The sequence below is a fragment of the Perca flavescens genome, chromosome 4, assembly GCF_004354835.1.
Source record: "Perca flavescens isolate YP-PL-M2 chromosome 4, PFLA_1.0, whole genome shotgun sequence".
In the NCBI taxonomy this organism is placed as follows: Eukaryota; Metazoa; Chordata; class Actinopteri; order Perciformes; family Percidae; genus Perca; species Perca flavescens.
Window position 1 is genome coordinate 1 of NC_041334.1, and position 25,964 is coordinate 25,964.

The 25,964-nt window shown below is 40.4% G+C and overlaps 1 protein-coding gene across 9 annotated transcripts; it reads left to right on the top strand.

The window, feature by feature from the left end:
• The first annotated feature begins 12,884 nt into the window (after positions 1-12,884).
• khk (ketohexokinase) lies at positions 12,885-25,436 on the top strand. Of its 9 annotated transcripts, none has more exons than XM_028576306.1 (9): positions 12,885-13,081; positions 13,779-13,895; positions 16,064-16,198; positions 16,295-16,354; positions 20,907-20,979; positions 21,192-21,338; positions 22,742-22,830; positions 23,031-23,188; positions 24,438-25,436. In XM_028576306.1, exons 1-9 carry the CDS (start codon positions 12,951-12,953, stop codon positions 24,536-24,538), a joined length of 1,011 nt encoding a protein of 336 aa, XP_028432107.1. In that variant the 5' UTR covers positions 12,885-12,950; the 3' UTR covers positions 24,539-25,436. The 9 variants fall into 9 exon arrangements, with proteins under 9 accessions (XP_028432107.1, XP_028432115.1, XP_028432112.1 ...); XM_028576314.1 differs by having other exon boundaries at positions 16,141-16,198; XM_028576312.1 differs by lacking the exon at positions 12,885-13,081 and adding an exon at positions 13,103-13,359 and having other exon boundaries at positions 16,141-16,198.
• Positions 25,437-25,964: the final 528 nt, after the last annotated feature.

Here is a 25,964-nt window from a genome sequence, read left to right on the forward strand (position 1 = left end):
TTGGGTCCAGTATTTAAACACCATAACCCTGTAAGTGGTGAAAACAGAGCAGGGTTAAACACAGTAGTTAACTTATGTGAATCTTTTCGACTGACAGCAGCACAGAGCATGCTGCTAAACAAAGGTTTAACTTTTATTCCCTCTCTCCACAGGTCTAGTCACAAATGTCTAAAAGATCAGACTAAGCTTGACCTGCAAAATTATCATAGGAAATTGAAATTGTCTGTTTATTATAATAACAAACCAGATTCTGTGCACCTTCCCTTCATTCCCGGGTCCACCTGGGTTCCCTCTGCTGCACAGCTCCCTCCTGAAATCACAAATTTGACACAATTGGATAATGAATATTTTCAAAAAAACTATAGAATAGGCTGGACTAAATCCAACCTTAGCAAATGCTCCTTTGTTTTTAGGTGCACTGAAGGTTCAAAATGTGAACTGCAACGAAGTGGAAATGGCGCTGTTGAAGTGGTTTAACGGCACATGTGACCGTGGGAGAGGGCTGCAAGAGCCCAAAGATAAAAAGGAGTGTCCACCACACAGACGCCATGAGTGTATTTTGTATTAATGTATTTTTTGGAGAGGTGGGTTTTTTTCAGAGATTTAAAAAAAAAATATATTTTTTTGATTTATTTACCGGTATGTTGTGACATTTAAATTGTTTTTTAAAGATCATTTTTGTTGTTCAATTTAACAATATATTTCTTGCAGTTCAAAGCGTCAAGTGTCTTTTATTTATCTTGGACTTATATTCATTCTTCGTTTTTCTTAGATTGCTTCTTTAAACCATTTGGCATGGTTGGGCTTAGATAGGCCTTGCATGAATTGCCCAGTTATGACCCACCTAAGATCCTTACAGAGCCCACTTTAAGCCCATAGGGGCATTCACGGTTGAATCCTGGTGCAAGCCCACTTTAAACCCCTTTTAGTCAGGTGTGGCCCAAATGGGTCTGACATGAATTACCCAGTTAAGACCCACATAAGACCCTTACAGGTCCCTTTTAAAGCCCATCTGGGAATCCACGGCTGGATCCTGGGTGCAAACCCACTTTAAACCCCTTTGGGCAGATGGGGCCCAAATGGGTCCGATATGAATTACCCAGTTAAGACCCACATAAGACCCTTACAGGTCCCACTTAAAACCCATCTGGGCATCCACGGCTGGCCCCCGTGTGGATCCTGGGTGCAAGCCCATTTTAAACGCCCTTTAAGCAGGTGGGGCCCAAATGGGTCTGACATGAATTATCCAGTTAAGACCCACATAAGACCCTTACAGGTCCCTTTTTAAAGCCCATCTGGGCATCCACGGCTGGATCCCGGGTGCAAACCCACTTTAAACCCCTTTGGGCAGGTGGGGCCCAAATGGGTCTGACATGAAGTGCCCAATTAAGACCCATGCACCACCCTTTTAGTATGTCTGGGCTTCCACAGCTTGCCCCAATGTGGATCCCGGGTGCAAGCCCATAATGGGGCCCACATTTGCCACCCATGAAGCCCTCATCTGGGCCCCACATGTCATTGCTGGCTGGGTATCTGTCCACTGATTGCTGGAAGAAGGCCAGTGCTGTTGAGGACCGATTGTTGTTTGCTGCACCCAGGTACATGATCTATAGAAAATATTAAGGGGGTGTAATTTTTTCTTTTTCAAGCTGTCCTCTTAAAATGTTTTTTTTAACGTAAATTATACCTTTCTAGAAAAGCCATCCACAGCACCAAAAATGACAATGTTGTACCTAGTTAGACAAAAGACACTATAATAGTACAGCCTGCAATATGTGTAAGTGAAATCCATTTCATTTATATGGCATCAAATCAAAACAGAAGTGTTGTCATGGAAGTTTCCATATACAGCTGGTAAAGAAAATACTCTTTAACTCTTAGTAACAAGTAGAATTATACAGACCGTATTAGCTTGTGATTGGTGTCCACGTGGACTAGAGCTTTGGGACCAGGAACTGAGTAGGTGCGACGTACAACACACCCTAGCTGGTTCATACGACAAAGGATGCCAACAGTGTCCACACAGTGCATGGAGGCCTGCACCCTCTCCCACTGCACTCTGAATCCTCTGGCCTGCAAGCTTCCCTTAACCAATCGGTACCCAGCATGAGGCATGTCTTTTTTGATTTCAGTTACCAAATCGTCCAACTCTCCATTTGAACAGGTGCTATAGAGTGCTCTGACAGAAAAGCCAAACTCTCATTCTTCTGAAGATAGAGCGAGTGGACACTCCCATCAAGTTAGCAATACACAGCACAGGAAGACCTTGGTTGATGACATGTAACAGAGAATCTGGAGAAATATTAAATCTTGGATGCCCAGTTGCTCCATGATGAACCTGCATAGATACTACGGGGACCTGGTTTTCTCTTTCTTCAACAACCAACTTGTGCAGCTCTGTGATTGCATCACAATGGCTTTTGGGATGAGAACCTGGTCAGAGGCAGCACTAAAAAGAATAGCCTCCTGAGAACACAAATTAAAGGTAATCCAGGTCAAGTGGCTGCTGACAATATGCTGGAGCCGTGTGTGGAGCCTCTCTAACATTGTTTGTGCAAGCAGTTCCTAAAGAGAGAGGAAAAGAGGAAAAATGTATGAGAGGTCAAAAATACTAGTATAATTGAACATGACCAGTAAAATTACCAAAAACTGCTAATACACTTTGCTTTATTCTTAATATCTTCATGACCATTAGTGATAGAGAACTCAAATATTGGCACATGATTAACACAAGATTGTACTTAAAGAAAATGTAATGATTGATATATGGATGCAGAAAATCTGTTTATAATACCCTCAATATCAGGAGTTTAGCCATTTACCCAAATCTAGGGCCTTGTAGAAAATCAATAGGCATGCAGTACAAATTTTGGTTCAGTTATACTAAGAACATGTTTGTCTTCCATCCTGCAAAGTTTGGTGAGGCTAGGAATAACCGTTTAATGCATCATCGTTGTGTATTCTTGTGGATGTATTGTGGAGTAATAGACCATATACATTTTAAACTCAAATCACATGAGATTATAAATATCCAGTGAGCTGTGGGAAAAAAAATTTATTTGAATACTATGAATTTGCAGTTTGTAATTAACTAGCTAAACTACATGACCCAAAGTAGTTAACTACTGAAAAAGCTAGCAATTTGAAATGCACTGCAGTTTAACTACAACCAACTACTGCAAACTGTAGATGGTAATTGAACTATATGCATCATAAACAAATAAAACGGCCAGACATATTTTTTACCAGTCCAAAATAATAAATTGCTTTTTCTATGGTTATCATCATCTCATAACTTCACTTCAACTTGGGAAGGTAATAAAAAAATCATGAACTTAAGTAGTCTTTCTTCAAATTATTCATAATAATTCCCGATTATTTTTGATGTTAGTGTTTTTTCACCACACAGCACGGCATGTAAAAGCATTGATATACCATAGTTCACCTTTTGGAGGTAAAGTGCAGATCGAAGTGCACAAAGCCAGTTTGTTTGCAGCATACATACCGCACTGTGGCTGTTTCTGGTTACATGTTAACCTCCTGTCCTGTAGTATTTATAACTGTTCCATGAACATATTAGCTCTAAATATCTCCACATCTTTTCATGTGAATTTGCGCAAGCAGCGCCGCTAAAATGTTTGCGCTAATGACGTTTCACCTCCTATATACTCTTCACAGTAAAAGCCTCCCGTTACTTTGTTATTTCAGTGACTTAGCTAATTAACACAACTCCTCAGATGGTGCTCAAACAAATGTGTGTGGCCTAAGGTCGTCTTCACTTCAAACCTGGCGGGCTTAAATTGACTCAACAGCGCCACCTGCTGTTGTGGAGTGCGAAATACAGGACATTTGTTAGAAATTTTAGGGGCATTTGTGTGTGGACAAAAAATTTGGTGTGGATCAGCCATATATGTCAATGGGATCAGCAAGGCAGAAAATTAGTGGCAAAAGTCACATGACAGTTTTTTGTACTTGTAGAATTTTTTTGTACTTGAAGGAGTTTTTTTATACTTTTTATGCGGTTCTGTTTTGCAATAACCATAAAACAGTAAAATAGCAGTGCCATATGACTGAGAATCAGGATGTGATACAAATGATACAAACGTGCATCATCGGGACGTCTATGGTATTTATGTTGCACATATCAGTGGCATAGAAACCAGCACTGGCAATACCGTTATGCTTTTGGATGACATGGGTTACATGTCGGTGAACGATTTTAATATTTTATCATTTATACGGATTTGAGCATAGTACAGCACTGAAAATTGTCAAAAAAAGAAGAGAAACAACACCAAAGAAGAATGTAGCTACATTTAAATAGCCTACATTTCAGGATGAGTATGTTCAGTTTAAGCTTGTAAATGAGCTTAAAGAATTAATTAACGTATAGCTAAGAAGAGGTAGATAGCTTTAGCTAGGTGAGCAGATCGTAACAATAATTGTATTAACGTAAGGGGAACAGGCAGAGTGAATCAGTTAGCTAATGTTACGTTAATGGATACCACATGGGTTTTAGCTAGCATTAGAAGACCAATCCTTGGTTTATTCATGTCATCCTTGCAAGCATACAAAGTATGGCAAAATTAAACAATTTCACAAAAAACGGATCCAATAAAAGAACCATTAAAATAAAACTTACTTGTGATCCTTTTCTTTGACGATCCATGGTGGCCAGCCGGCAATGTGTTACAGACTCCTGCTCGCTCCTGTCCTCATGATTGTCATGAAGTTGACGTCGTTATATATATATTAGGGCTGTCAAAATTAAAGCGTTAATTTTTGCTTTAATTTTTTAATATTTAACTCCGCTGTGTTTGTTTACTTCATGTGGCGGCTGAGAAATGTAATACGCCTCCATAACAGCATGCGGCGCTACACTGTATTGTTGCCCAAGTAATGAAAACCGGCAGCTGATTGGACGAACGAGTCACATGGGTTTGTTTTCTCCGGAAATCCAAAGCCAGACTGTCATGGCGGCCGTTCAGAATACGATCTCATATTGTACTAAAATATAATATAATAATAATAATAGGCCGTGCAGTTGCTGAATCTGTCTTCATTTCAGCTCAACAAAGGTCAGTTTAGAAGACTTTCGTCAGATTTTGAGAGACTCTAGTCACCTCATTCTGCTCGCCATTTCCAGGTGAGTCCCGACTGCCCTGCCGGCGACTGAACTCTCGGCTCGTTGGAGATGAACTGAACATAGGCCCATTGGAGATGAACTGAACTCTCGGCTCGTTGGAGATGAACTGTTCTCTCGGTTCGTTGGAGATGAACTGAACTCTCGGCTCGTTGGAGATGAACTGAACTCTCGGCTCGTTGGAGATGAACTGCTCCTTGCCTGTAAAGTAGATGAGAGCAGGCGACAGCAGCCGGGGACGGTGACAAAAATCTGCTCTCAAGTCAGACAGTTTCTAGCCGTTTCAGCAGCCTTCAGCAGGACTAAATAAGCCAAACTGTTGCTGCTGTTGTTCTGAAAGATATTAAACATTCTGAACTTAGCAGAACCTTTCCTTGTTTGGTTTTTTCTTCATATTTGCAAAGTTAAGTGATTTAGCATTTAAATATCCTTTATTATAAGCTTCAGTCTCAATTTAAAAAAAGCGATTAATTGCGATTAATTACAGCAAATTGTGCAATTAATTACTTAATTTTTTTTTTATCGATTGACAGCCCTAATATATATATATATATATATATATATATATATATATATATATATATATATATATATATATATATATATATATATATAGTTTTTTTTATTTCAAAACTCCTAATAAAGCAAAGATAAAAAAGGCAGGAGTGGAGGAGCCGTGGAGGTACAGTACCTGCCCAAGGGATGTTTTAAAGTAAAACAAACGCACCCTCAACGGAGCAGGGATCATTTCATTGGTCAACACTACAGCTGGCATTCTATTGGTTGTTGACTTTTGGCAGGGTTATAGCACAAAAAAATCCAAACGCGCAGGAGAAATCCGAGAGCAGAAACTTTGCAAGCGAGCAGAATCAGCCTGAGTGCGAGGAGAAGGTTCAAAGCTGAGAGCAGGAAATCTGTCCAAACAACAACATGTCTGAGTGCAAGCACAAAGTTTGAGCACAAGCAGAGCAAATCCAAGCACAAGCAGTGAATATTTGAGTGTGAGAGCAAGGTTTTGAGTGCGAGCAGTGACTATTTGGGTGTGAGAGCAAGAAATCTGAACGTAATATAAGTGAGAAATGCTCTCAAATTGAAATAATGCGCTCTTGACTAATGGCAGTAATATCACTCCATAAAGTTAAACCAAGTTTACCATTTATAAGGAGGCTATCCATGGTGCTGAAACAGCATTATTACTAAAGCGTGAATTATACTGGGCGTTCCCAACCCGGCGCGTGCAAATGTGACGTCATGTGAGCGCCGTAACTATTTATACCCGCGTTGGTGGTGGCGACACTAGTTGCAGTCTTCTCCTGAACAGAGGTGGCATTAATGAGGAAAGGCTACCAACTTTCTTCTTTGTACGGACTAGAAGAAGAAGAAGAAAAAGGTAAACAACAGCATTGACGTCCATGCTTCGATTTGATTGGATGAGCTACTTGGTGGGATTGAGCCTTTCATTCACCATAAAAGAACTCCTCTTAATCCAGTAAGTTTACAAGAGAGACTAGCAGTCATTCTCAGTGTCCTAGCATCCTCTTGTCCTTGAACTCACCCATGCTTCATGTTTCCGCTTTGTCACGCACCACTGAAAAAAATAGTGGTGCACGACGTCTGGTCGCACACTTTAAATCCTGGCACGCCAGCAAGATCTACGTAATTTTAACGTCACAATGGCGCGCACCAGCTTGACTGCGGCTACTGTAAAAATGGCTTTAACACAGAAGGGGGTGGTCCATGGTGCTGAAACAAATTATTGTCAGTAAAATGGTAGGGAGCTGTCTATGGTGCTGAAATGGAGAATTATTACTAAAACAGAGGGCAGCTGTCCATGGTGCTGAAAGAGATGTGTTACTAATACAGAGGGAGGCTGTAAAATGAGGGTGATCTTGGGATTATTGTGGCTAATACCCCCCCTTACCTAACTCTAACTCGAATCAAATTGTCTTACCTTCAAGTGTCTAATAACGGCTGTCGTCCCTATTCTCTATTCTGTTGCTTAATTGACGTGTAAATAAATAGCTATTTTACAAATCCTGATCTAGGAAAAGTGCCTCTTCGTCTTTCGGTGTTAGACTTCATCAGGTAAATTCAGAATTTACCTGATGAAGGTCTAAGACTGAAACGTATTTTTCTAAATAAATTATTGCTTGCATAATGGTCAGTGTGCTGAACTTTTTCTAAGCTTCTGATCTGCTACTTTTGATCACATCCTACGCACCTGCCCAACAAAAGAGGTGTGCAAAAAAGCTTTCCTATGTTACAAATTCCTGATCTAACAGTTATCCTAACCCCAACCATTCAATGTTGCTGCCTAACCTAGTTAAAGGTATAGTGGAGGATTTTTCCGAATTTTAGAAAAGAACCGCCCTCTCTACTTTTTGAAAAATTGCACATGCGCAACACTCTGCCTGCTCCGGAGAGGGAACGCCTATTAAACGTGTGCACGAGAGTGCACTGTTTACTAGTTGCTGTCGGCATGGCTCATACAAGCCTATTTTCCAAAAGAAGATTTGCACTTTTTCACAAATTGAGATGTTTACCGTGTGTGCGCGGTGCGTGACTTGTGCCAGGGCTAGCATCGCTAATCATAGCTTACATCAACTTTTACTAGCAGTGATTTTAAATGGATTTCTCCAAATAGCCAAACTTTACCTGTGGAGTAGAAACTTCACGACTGAGGCATCAGTGGGAAGCCCAACCTGTGCTTTTAGCGCACGCCAGTGTGTGAAATATTCTCCCAAAAGCTTCAATGCTTCAATGAATTGCTGAAACTGTAGCTCAAGCTCACCACACATATACACCGATATACGCCTTACGTAAACATATCACCAGAATGATTGACAACTAGGAGGACCAATAGTCTTGATGATCCACCCGGAAAAAGAAAATCTTCCACTATACCTTTGAGTTAATGAAAACCAAAAGTTAAAAGTGAACCCTCCACTAACAGTCATCCTTAAACCTATGTCATGCTGCTACTGCCTAATCACAACCAGTGGAGGACATTGAATACAAAAGTTATAAGAAACTAAGACTAAACAACATTATTATGAATATATAACATTATTAAAGAAAAAATAACAAGAACCATACAGAACCGAAAACCATGACCCTAAAACCATGACAAACCGAACCGTGGGTTTTGTGAACCGTACCACCCCTAATACTAACGTAACCTACAGCTCACATCTGGTGTCCCAAAACAGTAGAAAAAGTATTTAATGCTACAACAAAATGTTTTTCTAGGTGCATGGGCTCGGATAGGGTCGGGCTTGATTTTTGTCATTAATCACATCTGAAGCTCAGCTGGCGCAGAGTGTAGGCAAATCAATTCCTCTGCTGTTAAAACAATACAAGGTAACTTTTCCCTCTGCGGTCCCCCTATAGGTTGTCTCATTGGAACTACAGCCACACAAGCTATAGTTCCAATGAGACAACCTGTAGGGGGACCGAAGAGGGAAAGGTTACATAATGTTTTAACATGGAAGGGGCAAAATGTCCTAAAAGCTATAAGAGCATCCGCTTTAGCTGATGAAGTGAGCTGGTTGTGTATTCGTCACCAGAATAAACAGATCGACAGAGAGATCTCTCTGTCACAGTGTCTCGTTTGAAGAAACTGCAACACAACACAGAAGTTTGTTAAGATGAGAATAATTAACTGTTTGCTATGTTTCCAGTACTGCCACTTCATAAAGGAGACACCTGAAACCAAACCAGGAGCCTCTATAGCCCAAACCTGAGGACTGTGGGGCTGATGAAGAAGAAAACCATCCCCTTTAAGAAGCACAGACCTTCTGGAGATGGAACAGCACAATTGCTTTACAAATCAGAATCAAAATGGGATGTTGAATCATTGAAATCTGTCCGTTATGTAAAATATTCTTATTTTTAAAAACTGTAGAAAGTGAACCTCCTTTCCTGCGGTGTGACCACTAGATGTCGCTGTTCACCAAGGATAACCCGCCACCCGTCATGTTCAAGCTAATTGACTGCAGGAGGCTTCTGTCTTTAGGTCTCCTCACATGTTCACCAAGGATAACCCCCTGTCATGTTGAAGCTAGTGTTAATTTTGCCACCTATTTTTAATTTAGTCTTAGTCTTGTGCCAAATGTCCTTGTTAGTTTTAGTCATATTTAGTCATTCACATATCTTTTTTTGTTAGTCAAGTGTAGTGTTAACTAGCATCCCATGCAGCGATGTTTCGGTTGACTAATTAGCATCAGAGAGAAGTGCAGGCATTTAAGTGGCACCGAAATCTGCATTGCTATTCGGTCCAGTAGATAACAGTGCTGTATTAGCACCGGGTCTCAGTACCCAACCCTAGTAACAGCTGAATATTCAATCTCAGGATGAAAAAGTAGAAATGGTTGTAGACGAAAATGAAGAGATTTTATCTTGGTTTTAATTTTATGCAAAACATCTTAGTCTCGTCTTTTTTTGTCAACAATAATGCATGTTAATTTAGTCTTAGTCAGCGTTTTTGGACATTGACGCAGTCTCATCATCATCTCGTCTTAGTCATGGAAAAAAAGGTCGTTGACGAACATATTTAGTCTCGTCTTGTCTGACGAAATTAACACTAATTCAAGCTAACTGACTGCAGGAGGCTTCTCTCTTTAGGTCAAACTCCAAACAGTTTCAATAGAATCACAAGTTGACAAGAATCCTGGGATCAAAATCATCTGTGAAACAAAATGAGACTCGACAATGAATCACATGTGTAGTTTTTAAAAAAAATTATCTTTTGTTTGGAGCAAACTGGAGTTCACTTGGACATCCAGATGTTGGGTTAGGGTCTGCATGTTCTAAAACAAAGCGACAAAACGCCCAAAAAGGAGACAAAAATGTTGAAAAAATGACAAATGTAAAAAAAAAAGCCAAAAATATGAGGAAAAAATAGTCTGTCTTAACAGGAGGTTTCGTTTTTTTATTTTTTTTTTGATCAGCCCGAAAAAGGCTTAAAATATAGCTTCAAATTGGAAATGGTCAAAGCCTGTATTATATAATATTTATAGTGGAAGTAGTCCATTCTGATGAGTATTTCCTACCTCACAGAATAAGCTACCTTAATTGTAACTTCTTTAATATTTGAAGTAGGCCATTCTGAGGAATATTCACTACCTGTCAGGATGAACTAATCTTTTAATTGCATTCATAGAGGAAGTAGTCCGAAAACCAGTCAGTAAAAAAAAAGGATGAAAAGAAGTTGCTGGATATTGGCAGGTCACTGTAAAATGTGCAGTTTTATCACACCGCACAATGCCACAGATGTTCACTGTTGTTCTGTAGTGATGTCTGAGTTAAATGGACTGTATGCAACAGTGTTGTTCTGTAGTGATGTCTGAGTTAAATGGTGAATCCAGTATTTTAAACCTGTTCACCTGAAAACGAGGAAGAGTTAACACCAAAAAAAAGATAATACATTTAATATAAATTTCCTCTGGTGTCATTGTAGGACAAACATGTCCACCTAAAAAACTGCCTTAGTATGTTATAAATTAATATTTCATTTCCCACTTTCTCTGAGATCAATAGGTTAACCAACTTCAGTCTTGATCATAACTACTAATAAAGGTTCAGAGTTTTTCTCTTTTTTTAATTCCAGTTTATTTGCAAAATGTCACTTTTTATGAAACAAAACAACCACAAAAAGAAATTCTATCATGTGTACAAAATTCTTGGGAATTCTTTTTCTGTTGTTCACACTGGTCATAACTGAGCACCCCAACTTCCCTTCTGTTTACTAAGAAACTTGTGTCACAGAGAATAGTTTATATCAGTTTATTACCTTCCGTTTATGAAGATAACAGTTTATATCTCATATCAGTTTACCTTCTGTTTACTAAGATAACAATTTATATCTGATATAAGGTTTATTACATAATGTTTACGAAGATAACAGTTTATTACATAATGTTTACTAAGATAACAGTTTATATCTGATATATCAGTTTATTACCTCATGTTTACTAAGATAACAGTTTATATCTGATATATCAGTTTATTACCTCATGTTTACTAAGATAACAGTTTATATCTGATATATCAGTTTATTACCTCATGTTTACTTAGATAACAGTTTATATCGGATATATCAGTTTATTACCTTATCTTTACTAAGATAAACTTGTGTCACAGATAACACTAACTACAGATAACTTAATGAGGCCTCTGTACATGTGTTTAGGGTGATAGCTGGTTTTATGGAGAAGTGCATGGCGGTCGGTGTCTTTAAAATAAACTTTGGTGGCTAGTGATTTCGTCTGGTCGCCAGAGCTGTGGAAGAAGATCCATGTGTCGAGGAACTCCACTGTGACGGGTTGTAGGTTTTGAGTTTTATTTTAGGGTGATGTCAGTTGAGGATGTCCGGAAAAGTCAAAAAGTTCAGTGTTGTCCCAGAGGCTGAAGATGTCCTTATGGAATACGGTTTCCTCCCAATGGGCCAGGTAGATGTCAGCGTATGACGGTGAATACTTCCGGCCCATTGCACAGCCGCAAAGCTGGAGATAGTGTTTATTGTTAAAAGTGAAGTCATTTCTGGTGAGTGTGATCTGGAGTAACTGTCAAATGTAGTTGTCGGGTCTGGTTGGGTCAGGGTGTTTATTAAAAATGTGTTTAATGGCAGAGAGGCCGAGTGGTGTTTCTATGTTGGTGTATAAGGAGTCTATATATATTGAAAAGAGGAGAGTGTGACCGGGTACTGGAAAGTTTTTTATTTTTTTAACAAATTCGTATGTGTCTTTGATGTAGCTAGGGTGGAGTTTAGAAAGTGGGTTAATGAAATGGTCTATGTATTCTGTAATATGATTCTGATCCGCAGACACTTACTATTGGTCTGCCGACCAGAACAACAAACATAAAGGGGGATAAAGGATGTCTGTAATGTCCCTAAAAAGTGTTTGTGTTTCTAATTGTAATGGGAGAGTAAGTGGTCTGTAATATGTGTTGTTATTTAACTGTCTGTTGGCTTCTAAAATGTAATTGTTCTTATCTTGGATGACTATTTTGCCCCCTTTGTCTGCAGGTTTTATAACCTTTTATGTGTTTGTTATTAACCAATGAATTAATAATGTTTGTGTTCCTGACTAATGTTGGGTGTTCTGTGTGGAAAGGGGCGCCAATGTGTGAGTGTTTGGTTGTTTCTATTTATTAATTGTGCTATTTGTGGTGATGTTTCTGTGTGTCGTTCCCAGTAGGGCGGTCTGGTGAAGATCACAGGTTCCCGCCTCTGTCCTCCCGGGAAGTGGTCCAAAAGTTTAAGTCACTATGGTGTGGCTGATCTGCCAATCAGTGGCCTAGCTGTGAATCAAAATCAGTGGATCAGAACTGTAAACAAAACATGGGAAGTCTTATGATAATAACTATTTTTCTTATAATATAAACAACAACTGCTTTTATGGGCTCCTACAGGAGTAATAAAGTTTGCCGTCTGTACAGTCTGTGGTTGGGACAGCAGCCTGTGTGTTGTATTATGATCCTCATAAATAAACAACACAACGTCATTGGTTGATATCATTATTCGTGGTGTGAAAGCTCAGAAAAATCAACCTTGTTTCACAAAAGAAATGACATCACTTTATCATGAGTAATGGTGGGTACGTACCTTAAGTCTTTTAAAAACACTGTTTTGTTTGTGTTTATTATTGTAGTATTTTCTGCTTCATTTGCTTTGCCACTAAGAGCAGCCACTGTCTCTGAAGCTCTTATTTTATTAACTCTGCTGACAGGAAGTGGTGTGCCTTATTGTTGTCACTTGACTTGACAATGAGTTGTTTGTGTGTCAAAGTCCAGAGTGCAGCTGTGTATGTGTGAGACACAGACTGAACAGTTTCTGTGGATCAACATGGAGGAAAAGAAGATTTTGTGTGTCGGTCTGGTGTGTCTTGACATCATCAACGTGGTCGACAAATACCCGGAAGAAGACACCGACAGCAGGTTAGCACACAGGCTAGTGCTAACACAGACAGCAAGTTAGCACATAGGCTAGCGCTAACACAGACAGCAGGTTAGCACACAGGTAGTGCTAACACAGACAGCAGGTTAGCACACAGGCTAGTGCTAACACAGAAAGCAAGTTAGCACATAGGCTAGCGCTAACACAGACAGCAGGTTAGCACACAGGTAGTGCTAACACAGACAGCAAGTTAGCACACAGGCTAGTGCTAACACAGATAGCAGGTTGGCACACAGGCTGATGCTAACACAGGCAGCAGGTCAGAGGTGATCAGATGTTTGTGCTGATTATATTCCAATAAATAATTGATAAAACCTTTTAAAGATGTAATGTAGTACTCAAAGGTGGATCCTCTTCAAGGTGTTCTGTTACAGACAATGTTTAGATTTTATTCTCAAGGTAAATCTATGATTTGTGATTTAGTTATTTCTTTCTTTGAATGTGAGTGCAGAGATCTTAATGATTGAAGCACTGATCATAAATGCGGCCATGATAGTAAATATCCTCCGCCATAATGATATCCCAGCATGCACCTCTGCATTATCTCTGACATTGATCCTTGATAGTGACTGAATGAGGGAATAAAACATATCTTCTCATCGCTCCACACAGATGTGTTATTTTTGTTTCTTCGGTGATATTGATAAATCATGCCGTGATGTCATTACTCTCCTGCAGGTGTTTGTCACAGCGTTGGCAGCGAGGAGGAAATGCTTCCAACTCCTGCACGGTGCTGTCGCTGCTCGGAGCCTCGTGCGCCTTCATGGGCTCGCTGTCTGCTGGACCTGTGGCCGAGTGAGTTAATCAATAATATAATTAATATCAATAATAACTGGCTGAGGTCATCATTTAGATATGACACTCATCCATCTTATTTTATATATATATATATATATATATATATATATATATATATATATATATATATATATATATACACACACACACACACACACACGTCTACAGGACATCCTGTATATATATACATACACACACACGTCTACAGGACATCCTGTATGTTCGGTTCTGTTTAAAACAACAGATAAAGTGAAGGTGACACTTCAGATGTCTGATTACAGGATCAATCATTGATTGTATCCATGGAAACGGCTGAAGGGTGGACGTCTCAGTAATCAAATTTAGATTTATAAACTTCTGAAAGTCCATGTTTCCTTGATAAAGTCCTTGTTTTCTCATCTCCTCCCTCCATATATGGATGATGGGGGTGGCGAGACACATGTCTTTGGTGTGGGAGATCTGGGTTTGAGGGCGTTTTCACACCTGTAGTTCTGAGTTTGTAAATTTGGAGCAATTTGCCTTTGGTTTGGTTTGTTTCACACCTGGAAAAATCCAAGCGTACCAAAATGCATCATTACAAATCAAGCAAGAACATCCAGCCCTCTTATTGATCGGATGTGTCTGGGGGAGGGAGCAAGAAAGTAAATACAGGAAGAAGGTCCTGTGTTCTGGTCTAGTGGTCAAACCAGATCATTTCATTAAAATGATCAGACATTGTTAGGCGAGAGACGTTACTACGTCTGCTCTGGTCACCGAGACTTTCTGCTCTGCCGGCGTCTGTCTCCAATTTTAGCGGCAGCTGGTTTGACCACGGAGATACGAGTGATGGACGCCGAGATTGACTGCAGACTATTTCTGTGATAGAAACACAAGCTGCTACAGTTTACTGCTCTGCTGCATCTCAGATTGTCAGGACACACCTGACTACAGGAGACACTAGCTCAGACTGGAGGACACACCTGACTACAGGAGACACTAGCTCAGACTGCTGAACACACCTGACTACAGGAGACATCAGCTCAGACTGGAGGACACACCTGACTACAGGAGACACTAGCTCAGACTGCTGAACACACCTGACTACAGGAGACACTAGCTCAGACTGGAGGACACACCTGACTACAGGAGACACTAGCTCAGACTGGAGGACACACCTGACTACAGGAGACACTAGCTCAGACTGCTGAACACACCTGACTACAGGAGACACTAGCTCAGACTGGAGGACACACCTGACTACAGGAGACACTAGCTCAGACTGGAGGACACACCTGACTACAGGAGACACTAGCTCAGACTGCTGAACACACCTGACTACAGGAGACACTAGCTCAGACTGGAGGACACACCTGACTACAGGAGACACTAGCTCAGACTGCTGAACACACCTGACTACAGGAGACACTAGCTCAGACTGGAGGACACACCTGACTACAGGAGACACTAGCTCAGACTGGAGGAAACACCTGACTACAGGAGACACTAGCTCAGACTGCTGAACACACCTGACTACAGGAGACACTAGCTCAGACTGGAGGACACACCTGACTACAGGAGACACTAGCTCAGACTGCTGAACACACCTGACTACAGGAGACATCAGCTCAGACTGGAGGACACACCTGACTACAGGAGACATCAGCTCAGACAGGAGGAGTACGTATAGTTGGTGCGGTTCTAGTATGGATCACATTCTCTCCACAAACAAACCACTCCAGAGTTGGATTGAAAGCGTACCGAGACCACTTCTTCAAGCAGGTCTCGGTCTGCTTGTTTGGTCCGCTTTTGGTGCACACCCGAGTGTGAATGCTGGGTTCTCACCTGCCCCGACGAACCAGCGGGACAAACGAACTCTAGTTCGATTCAACCGAATTAAACGAGGCAGGTGTGAAATCGCCCTCATTCCCACTGCAATACATCAGCCAATACCGATGACCCCTCCGCTCCAGAGGTGTACAGCCTCTGACATATATAACAATTGTATGTTGCTTTGGATTAAAGTGTCCGCTGGATGACATGTAATGTGTGAACATAAATATAAACAGTATGTATTTATAATAAATATATTATATAGAGATGTGACATATCCTCACCTCATCAGTGTAATGTACGGTTAAGACACACTTTCCTGTCTGTAGTTTTATTTGACAGTTTCCTGTGTGTAGTTTTATTTTGGAGGATTTTAAGAAGTTCCATATCGATGTGTCTCTGGTGTCTGAGCACGCTCAGTGTGTTCTTCCAGCCTCTGTGGTCGTCAGCAACATCAGCACAGGAAGCCGCACCATCTTGCACATGAACAGGTGTGTGTGTGTGTGTGTGTGTGTGTGTGTGTGTGTGTGTGTGTGTGTGTGTGTGTGTGTATGTATGTGTGTTGTCACTAACTGCCTCTATTTCAGAAACATCACCTTCGTCGTCACAGAGCAGCTCCTTCCTCTTCCTCGAGAGACGAGTCAATGGTCTGTCGGTGCTTTTATTGTGAAAGACAGAATTTATATGAAGCAGTTTCCTGTGTCTCTCTGTCTGTCAGTTTCATCATGGCTGACTTCTCGCAGCGTGCGATCGATGTCTCAGCGGTGGTTTGGCAGACCGAGGGTCAAACTCCGTGTGCATGTTGTGTTGTTTGTCCGTCCAGCGGATCTCGAACCGTCGTTCTCTCTGACACGTAAGACAACCTGACGACCAGCGCACAGCTTTCACTAAACACCTCTTTATCATTGTGACCCATAGAGACCGGCTGACATCACTCCTATACGTTTAATAAACCTTCACTTAACAAGGTCATTTTTATTGACATTAAAAATTTCTTTCTATGGCAGCAATACAGAATCTAGCTAGGGAAGCAATTACACAGTCCAATTAGCCTTCAAACCCTTCACTGAAGTTTGAAATGCTCTAAATGGGACTGACCTATGTAGCTGTATAACTGTCTGAAAGTGGTTCTGCACTGAACATAAAGGCCTGTTTGCCTGTTTTGGTGAAAACCTGACCGTAAGAGCAAAACCATAGTTACTAGTTTTTTAAATATACCCAATAATATAATCAATCAGTCAGCAACAGTGCTACATTTATACCTTCTAAACCTCATAATAAATAATGAATTTATTTATAATGAATAAATGTGGACACACACAGATAACCTTGTTCACTAACAACCTGAGCAGTAACTGGTTGAATACCGTTCTACTGCAGGTTTATCGAAAACAATACGTTTCTAATTATGTAGGATCCTGTGTCACCACTTGTCTGGTGTGGCAAACATATTTGTAGCTAACATTCATGTAATTAATATGAATGTACCTAATGTTAATGTATCAAATGTTGATGTGTTTCTATACTTTAACATGTCAACTGAATAAATGATAAATATGCTGGTGGGTTCAGTGTTCCTTACCATTTAAAGTAAATATAGCTATTTTAATAGATGCTGTAAACGCTTCAAAGGGCCGAAGATAACACTTAACTTTAAAAGGTGTTCTCATTTTATTGCCATCCAATCAATAAAGATAATTTTAGTTTTAAGACGGTACTGACTGTACTCAAACTAACCTGACTTTGACATTTTACATCAAACTAAATATTAGAGTGGCTGTTTTAAATCAGTTTGTTTAAAGTTCATCTTGCTTTTTGTCTCCATCAGACTCAACGTTGCAGCATCAGTTAGAGTTGTAAAAATTGTAAATGAGATTCTGAACCCGCCCACCTGATATAAACTCCACCAATCCGGTTTAAGCCCCACCCATCTGGTGGCGCAGGTAGATAAGACAAACGTACTAAGGTGTTTAGTGAACGCTGTTTGATCTGCCTGAAGGAAGCATGAACTCCTGATCCTGGTGTAATGAACCACTGCAGAGTGAGCTAAAACATTCTCATTTGCTACTCGTCATACGGACGCCTGGTCTGGACTCCTCTGGAACCATTTTTTTAAAGAGCAGGCTCAGACTTTTTTAGGTTTATGCAACAAAACTACTTGGATAGGTTTAGGAACAGATGGTGGTTTGGGTTAAATGAGATGTTTGTTACATAACTTATGACGACTGACGTTAGGTAAGTACACTACCTACGTGAGTAATAAGTCATGTTGTCTTTAAATTTCTTACAGGACAGGAACAGCGGTCACCCGCGTGAAAATCCTATGTTATTTTGACCCTGACCTCTTCCTTATGTAGACTATGATGCTCTTTTTATGACGTCATCTTACAGCGGCGTGGTGCAGAAGTTGATCTGAGTGTCTAATTTTGTCGTGGATATGTTTACTTAGATACTGAGCCCGGTGCATCTAATACAGAGGCGTACCTTTAGCGTTTGTATTAGATAGTGAGGGCAGCTGACCAAACTGTCGTATTATACATATAGTTATTATTATTTATAGTTGCGAGTGAGGACGGGTTGGAACCTGTATGGATCCACCAATCATATGGAGCAGAGGTCAACTGACTTTTAGCTTTGTCTTTCTGAAGAAAGGAAGTCACTAAAACTGAAAATTAGAAACGGTTTGCGAAGAGAATATAGGTTACACTAATGAAAGTACTGTTAAAAAGCATCTATTCTACATCGTTACTTCCTCTCCGTTACTTTGTACATTTAAAAAATCAACATACTTTGAGATGGATATCGATGTCATGGCCGTCAGGATGTGGTTAGCTTAGCACGAAGACTAAAAAGAAAGGGGGACAGATAGCCTGGCTCTGTCCAAAGTATAAAAATACCTATCAACACCTTTTAAAGCTTGCTGATATCTTTTATTATTCGTACCCTCTCTATGCTGGGCTTCATCCCAAACATCGGTTTAGTCAGTTTGAGCCTCTGCAGTGGTTTTGGATTAATTCATTAACACTGATTCATTTAATATCTCTGATTCACACTGAAATATGATGAAATATGTTCTTTAATCAAACTGTTTCTAATCTGCTGTCCGTAAGGAGTTTTCTTCCAAAATGATCAAATTAAATGTGTTTTAAAGATAACTTCAGTTACCACCTCGGCCTTTTCACAGAAACTGGAGAAGATTAAAGACAACATAAAAACCTTAAGGGCCCTATTTTAACGATCTGAAACGCAAGTATGAAATGCAAAATGCAAGTAGCTTTGTGGGCGGATCTCAGGCGCTGTTGCTATTATACCGGCGGGATAAATGAGTCTTGCGCCCGACGCAAATCTAAAATTGGGTTGGTCTGAAGTAGCTAGGTGTGGTTTGGGCGTAATGTGAAAATAACCAATCAGAGCGTCATCTCACATTCCCTTCAAGAGCAGGCGCGCTTGTTCCATGGTGGATTGCTATTATAACGGCGGATAAACGCACCACCTGCACCTGTTGTGCCCCTTCCTCCTCCCCCCCCACTCCCTCTCCGTCCACCCGCTCCACCAGGAATGCATCGAGTGTCCAATCCCACCGTAGTTCAACATCACATCTCCTTAAGTCCTCTAATATTTCCTCATTTATGTCATCAACACATCCATGATTCATGGAAATGTTGTGTAAATCACAACAAGCCACAAAGAATGTTGGGACTTTTTGAGGACTGTACTGTAAAGTGCCTCCTGATCTATCCAAACACCTGAAGCGCATTTTCAGTAATATTTTTCCTTTTAATTATATATGGTTTGCAAAAATGGGGGAAGCAAGGTGTATGCGCGTTGTGCACACGCTACATTATGGCCAATCATGCGCCCCTAAAATAGCATCTGAATAACGCGCCACTGACTTTAGACTAGCACCACTGACTTTAGACTAGCACCACTGACTTTAGACTAGCACCACTGACACTGACTTTAGACTAGCACCACTGACTTTAGACTAGCACCACTGACACTGACTTTAGACTAGCACCACTGACTTTAGATTAGCACCACTGACTTTAGACTAGCACCACTGACACTGACTTTAGACTAGCACCACTGACTTTAGATTAGCACCACTGACACTGACTTTAGACTAGCACCACTGACTTTAGATTAGCACCACTGACTTTAGACTAGCACCACTGACACTGACTTTAGACTAGCACCACTGACTTTAGATTAGCACCACTGACTTTAGACTAGCACCACTGACTTTAGACTAGCACCACTGACACTGACTTTAGACTAGCACCACTGACTTTAGATTAGCACCACTGACTTTAGACCAGGTTTTTCCTGGTCAGTGGCGGAATTGTTTTCTGAAACTGCAAAATAGCACCAGGGAACGTTTGCGCCGGAACACGCCTCCTCTTTTCTCTGAACCGCCCCCGTGAGCTCAAATACATTCCCTAATTTACCGCCGTGCGTCTGTGGAGGGAAAAGTCCGCTGTGCGTTGGGTGCAAAATAGGAATGATACATGTGTCGGTGTACAAAGGCAATTGCGCTGGGTGCAAGATAGGGCCCTAAATGTCTTCTGTAAATAGTGAAAGTTAATTTTTGTTTGATGACTTTGGATGTGAACTCTTCACATTGAAACTAAAATAACATTTAACTGTTTCATGGCGACTGTCGGACTTTAGAGATTATGACTTATTTTTAGTCTGAACTGATGATCAAATGTGTATACCAAAACCTCCAGATCCATAAACAGACTCAAAGTTCAGTCTGATACATAGTTAATTGGCCTGATTGATCAGCAATAAACTAAACTTCTTCAGAGAAGAAAGTGACACAAAATACAGAAAATGAAATGGGACATCCAACAATTCTGTCTTTAAAGTGAAAAAACAGGACATCCTGTTTCTGCCAGACATTTATCACATGACATGAATTCCAAATTTTAATGTTTAAACGTCTTCACTTCCACAAAGTCCTGACAGACTCAAGAATCAATCACGATTAATTAGAAATTGTTAAAATGTTTAAATTCTGAAAATGGTAAACTGATTGTTGAAGTTTGTGTTAAAATGATCCAAAGGTAACAGTTAGTCCTCAGCCTGAGGAAAGTCTAATATAGCCTGCTGATGTCATAGTGACATCATAAAGACTTTTATAACTTTGAGTCTGAGTGACAGACTGATGAAGTGACCTCACTTCCTGTCCATCAGGAACCTTCCTGATGTTACAGCGGAGGATTTCTCCAAAGTCGACCTCCGTCAGTTCAGCTGGATCCACTGGGAGGTGAGCTGAACTAAACCAGACTAACCCAGGCTAACCCTTCCGTGAACATTCTTTATTTTAAAACAGAGTAAACGTTGACCCAGATTAATTAACAAACTTGCATTACTTTATTTTCAACATTAAAGAACACATAGAATAATAAAGTAACAGAATAATAAAGTTTAGCAGTGTTACCTGGTGTTTCAGTCTGTAAATGTGTTTAACTCGTGCAGGGCAGAAATGCAGAGGAGCAGGTGAAGATGATCCAGCAGGTCATGATGTACAACAGCACGTTGCCACAGCAACAGAGAATCACTGTCTCCGTTGAGATAGAGAAGACCAGAGAGCCGCTGTATCAGCTCTTTCCTCACGGTGACGTGGTGCGAGTCTTTCAGACGCTGAGTCATCTGTCCATCCAACAGATTCTCACTCCCATCGCGTAAAATACGGACGCTTGGTCAGGTGCCTTTGGCGTTGTTATTGACGCTAAAAGTCTCCTTTAGCGTCAGATCTAAACATGCTTTACTTAAACGCGCTTGGTCGGGACTGTTGTCGTCATTTTTGATGCTGTTAGGTTAAAGAAAAGGTCGGGGGGGGCTTTTAAAAAGGTATGTTTCCATGACATGCGGGACAAGAACGGGACAGTTGGGTTTAGGTAAAGAAGAACGGGACATTTGGGTTTAGGAAAATAAGAACAGGACAGTTGGGTTTAGTAAAATAAGAACGGGACAGTTGGGTTTAGTAAAAGAAGAACGGGACGGTTGGGTTTAGGTAAAGAAGAACGGGACAGTTGGGTTCAGGAAAATAAGAACGGGACAGTTGGGTTTAGGAAAATAAGAACGGGACAGTTGGGTTTAGGTAAAGAAGAACTGGACGGTTAGGTTTAGGTAAAGAAGAACTGGACGGTTGGGTTTAGGTAAAGAAGAACGGGACAGTTGGGTTTAGGAAAATAAGAACGGGACAGTTGGGTTTAGTAAAAGAAGAACGGGACAGTTGGGTTTAGTAAAATAAGAACGGGACAGTTGGGTTTAGTAAAAGAAGAACGGGACAGTTGGGTTTAGGTAAAGAAGAATGGGACAGTTGGGTTCAGGAAAAGAAGAATTAGATGGTGGGGTTTAGGAATAGAACAGGATGGTTGGATTTACGAAAAGAACGGGACGGTTGAGTTCAGGAAAAGAAGAACGGGACAGTGAGGTTTAGGTAAAGAAGAACGGGACGGTTGGGTTTAGGAAAAGAAGAACGGGACGGTTGGGTTCAGGTAAAGAAGAACGGGACAGTTGGGTTTAGGTAAAGAAGAACAGGACAGTTGGGTTTAGGAAAATAAGAACGGGACAGTTGAGTTTAGGAAAATAAGAACGGGACAGTTGGGTTTAGGTAAAGAAGAACGGGACGAATGGGTTTAGGTAAAGAAGAACGGGACAGTTGGGTTTAGTAAAAGAAGAATGAGATGGTGGGGTTTAGGTAAAGAAGACTGGGACAGTTGGGTTCAGGAAAAGGAGAATGGGATGGTGGGGTTTAGGAAAAGAAGAACAGGATGGTTGGGTTCACGAAAAGAACAGGACGGTTGATTTCAGGAAAAGAAGAACAGGACAGTTGGGTTTAGGTAAAGAAGAACGGGACAGTTGGGTTTAGGTAAAGAAGAACGGGACAGTTGGGTTTAGGTAAAGAAGAACGGGACAGTTGGGTTTAGGAAGGGTTAAATCTAGGGTTACATCTTGTCATGAGTCTTTGGTCTGAACTGGACTAGTTTTCCCATCTTCAGGTTTTTTCATGTCTCCTTTAGGTGTTTATCAGTAAAGACGTGGCTCGTCACTTCGGCTTCCTGTCGGCTGAAGCTGCTCTGAAAGGACTCTACAGTCGGGTCAAACCGGGGTGAGTAGAGGTCAAAGGTCAGCAGGTACAACATATGAGAGCAGGAAGTTTATTCTCTCTATGTCTCTCTCTATCTCTTTCTCTTTCTCTCTGTCCTGTCTCTCTGCCTCTTTCTCTCTCTCTGACATGTCTCTCTTTCTGATCTGTTTGTCTATCTGACCTGTCTCTCTTTCTCTGTCTCTGACCTGTCTGTCTCTTAGGGCTGTCCTGGTCTGTGCCTGGGCAGAAAAAGGAGCAGATGCTTTGGGTCCTGACGGTTTGCTCTTACATTCAGATGCTTTTCCTCCTAAAACTCTCGTCGACACTCTCGGAGCAGGAGACACTTTCAACTCTGCTGTCATCTTCACCCTGTCCAATGGTGAGACATTTCACTGTCCTACACTGAAACATTTCACTGTCTAACACTGAGACATTTCACTGTCCAACATGGAGACATTTCACTGTCCTACGCTGAAATATTTCACTGTCCTACGCTGAAACATTTCACTGTCCTACGCTGAGACATTTCACTGTCCTACGCTGAGACATTTCACTGTCCTATGCTGAGACATTTCACTGTCCTACGCTGAAACATTTCACTGTCCTACGCTGAGACATTTCACTGTCCTACGCTGAAACATTTCACTGTCCTACGCTGAAACATTTCACTGTCCTACGATGAAACATTTCACTGTCCTACGCTGAGACATTTCACTGTCCAACACGGAGACATTTCACTGTCCTACGCTAAAACATTTCACTGTCCTACACTGAAACATTTCACTGTCCAACACTGAGACATTTCACTGTCCAACATGGAGACATTTCACTGTCCTACGCTGAGACATTTCACTGTCGTATGCTGAGACATTTCACTGTCCTACGATGAAACATTTCACTGTCCTACGCTGAAACATTTCACTGTCCTACGATGAAACATTTCACTGTCCTACGCTGAGACATTTCACTGTCCAACACGGAGACATTTCACTGTCCTACGATGAAACATTTCACTGTCCTACGCTGAGACATTTCACTGTCCAACACGGAGACATTTCACTGTCCTACGCTAAAACATTTCACTGTCCTACGCTGAGACATTTCACTATCCTACACTGAAACTTCCACTGTCCTACGCTGAGACATTTCACTGTCCTACCCTGAGACATTTCACTGTCCTACGCTGAGACATTTCACTGTCCAACACTGAGACATTTCACTGTCCAACACTGAGACATTTCACTGTCCAACATGAGACCTTTCATTTTCCAGCATATTGAATGGGATTTTAGTCTTTTAGTTTTCAAAGATTTAGATGTTTTAAAGATTGTTTTGGGCATTTTGACTGTATTATGTAGAGATGCAAAAAAGCATCAATCGATGAAATACTAAGGTTTATGATTTTTTTTTTTTAATTAATACAGACATCAAATATTATCAGTCCCATGTTAAAAAAGGGCCACTTACATGACTTTTATTTTGAAAGAATAAAGTCGACCCTTTACTTCCAGGTCAAAGTGAAGCCGTCTCAGATCTGATGTCGACTTGCAGACTGAACTCACATCTGATTTATTTCGTTTTGTGTTACTTCTACATATTACTGAAATAAATCAATTTGTCACCCATAGGTGGAAGTTTGCAGGAGGCTCTGACTTTTGGCTGCAGAGTCGCCGGCAGGAAGTGTGGTTTCCACGGTTACGACGGCATTGCTGGAAAGTTTGACGACTGAGCAAAGACTTTAAGACAGAGACGTATTCAGAGAATGGACTGTTCTTATAAGAGAACTGTGGTTACAGTATGTAAAGATGTTTGGTTTTATAAACACATTTTAATTTTTTAATGATTTGAAAAAGAACTGATTTATTTAGCAATCCATTTATAATTATAATAAACGTTATTTATATAGGGAGATAAGGGAGAAACCGAGGAAGCAAATAGCATAAAATATGTGAAAATAAAAAAAGACAAGGGAAAGCATAGTATGAATAAAACATGTAAACTATGATAATAAAACGAACAGAGTGACCGTTAAATACATTTAAAAAAAAAATTAAATGTCACGGAGGTTGCATCTCTCACAGTTCTTCTGGCTGGAAGATTATGAAAGATGTTAGTTGTGGGACGACCTCTAGCTCCCCCAGTAAGAGTGTTCACCAAGGTAGACAGAGAAGAGGCTATTTTCTTTAATAATGAACTGTTAAATAACTTATAATTTTGTGAAATTTAAAGAAATGTTTGAACATTGTACCTGATCTTTTGGTGTCTTTGGGTTTGGTTTGGCATGAAAATAAAGAAAATCAATCAATCTTACAGCCGTTGGGAGAAAGTTTCATAGGTTGGGTGCATCTGATACGCCAGTTGTTTAATTTGTGTGATAATTTGCATTTAAAAAAACGGTGGCAGAGGATCTAAGAGGCTGTGAAGGATTATAAAACAACAAAGATTAAGTGTTGTAGGGTTACAGTTATTTAATGAAAAGTAAACCTAACCATTAACAAGCTGCTAACAAATAGTTTGAATTAACTGGGAACTGCGATGCAGTGAGTCTAAATTAAGTGAAATGTTGAAATAAGTTAATTGCTGTTTTTTTTACCTGATGAGAATAAAATGGCACACTGATCAATAAATGATGTAATTCTGATTTAATCTGACTGACTGAGGTCAAACCTGATGCTTTTCATCGATCGATTCATTCAATGATCCAATAATCCGGTAATGATGATGTTTAAACTCACGTCAGATCAAAGATTCGTGACGAGTGTAAACTTTAGTCTCCCTGCAGGTCTCCGGTCTGCAGTGTTCTTAAAGCTGCCCGATTCCACCAATCAGACAAGACGGTGTATCATCTCCATAGAAACCACACTCTGTACTTTCGATCTATCTTCAGACTGTCAGGGTTTTTTGTAGCTGGATATATTGAGTATCAAGAAACTTACTCCACAGCGCTGGGGAGATAAAGCTGGACATTACTCTTGTTTACACAAGATTACAGTTACATTATTTATTTTTTACTGATTTACACTGGTTTACACTGTAACATATAAATGTATGATCTTATAGAATATCATGCATTGTATGTAAATATAAAGGAGGAGTATATAAAGGAGTTAAAACTTTAAACATCTACAACAGTAAAATACATGTTAATGCAGTAG

Coding starts and splice junctions, on each gene's coding strand:
- khk (XM_028576306.1), top strand. CDS start 12,951: ATGTGTGAGACACAGACTGAACAGTTTCTGTGGATCAACATGGAGGAA. Junction 20,980..21,191: donor TCAGCTGGATCCACTGGGAG/GTGAGCTGAACT, acceptor TAACTCGTGCAG/GGCAGAAATGCAGAGGAGCA. Junction 21,339..22,741: donor TCTTTCCTCACGGTGACGTG/GTGCGAGTCTTT, acceptor TGTCTCCTTTAG/GTGTTTATCAGTAAAGACGT.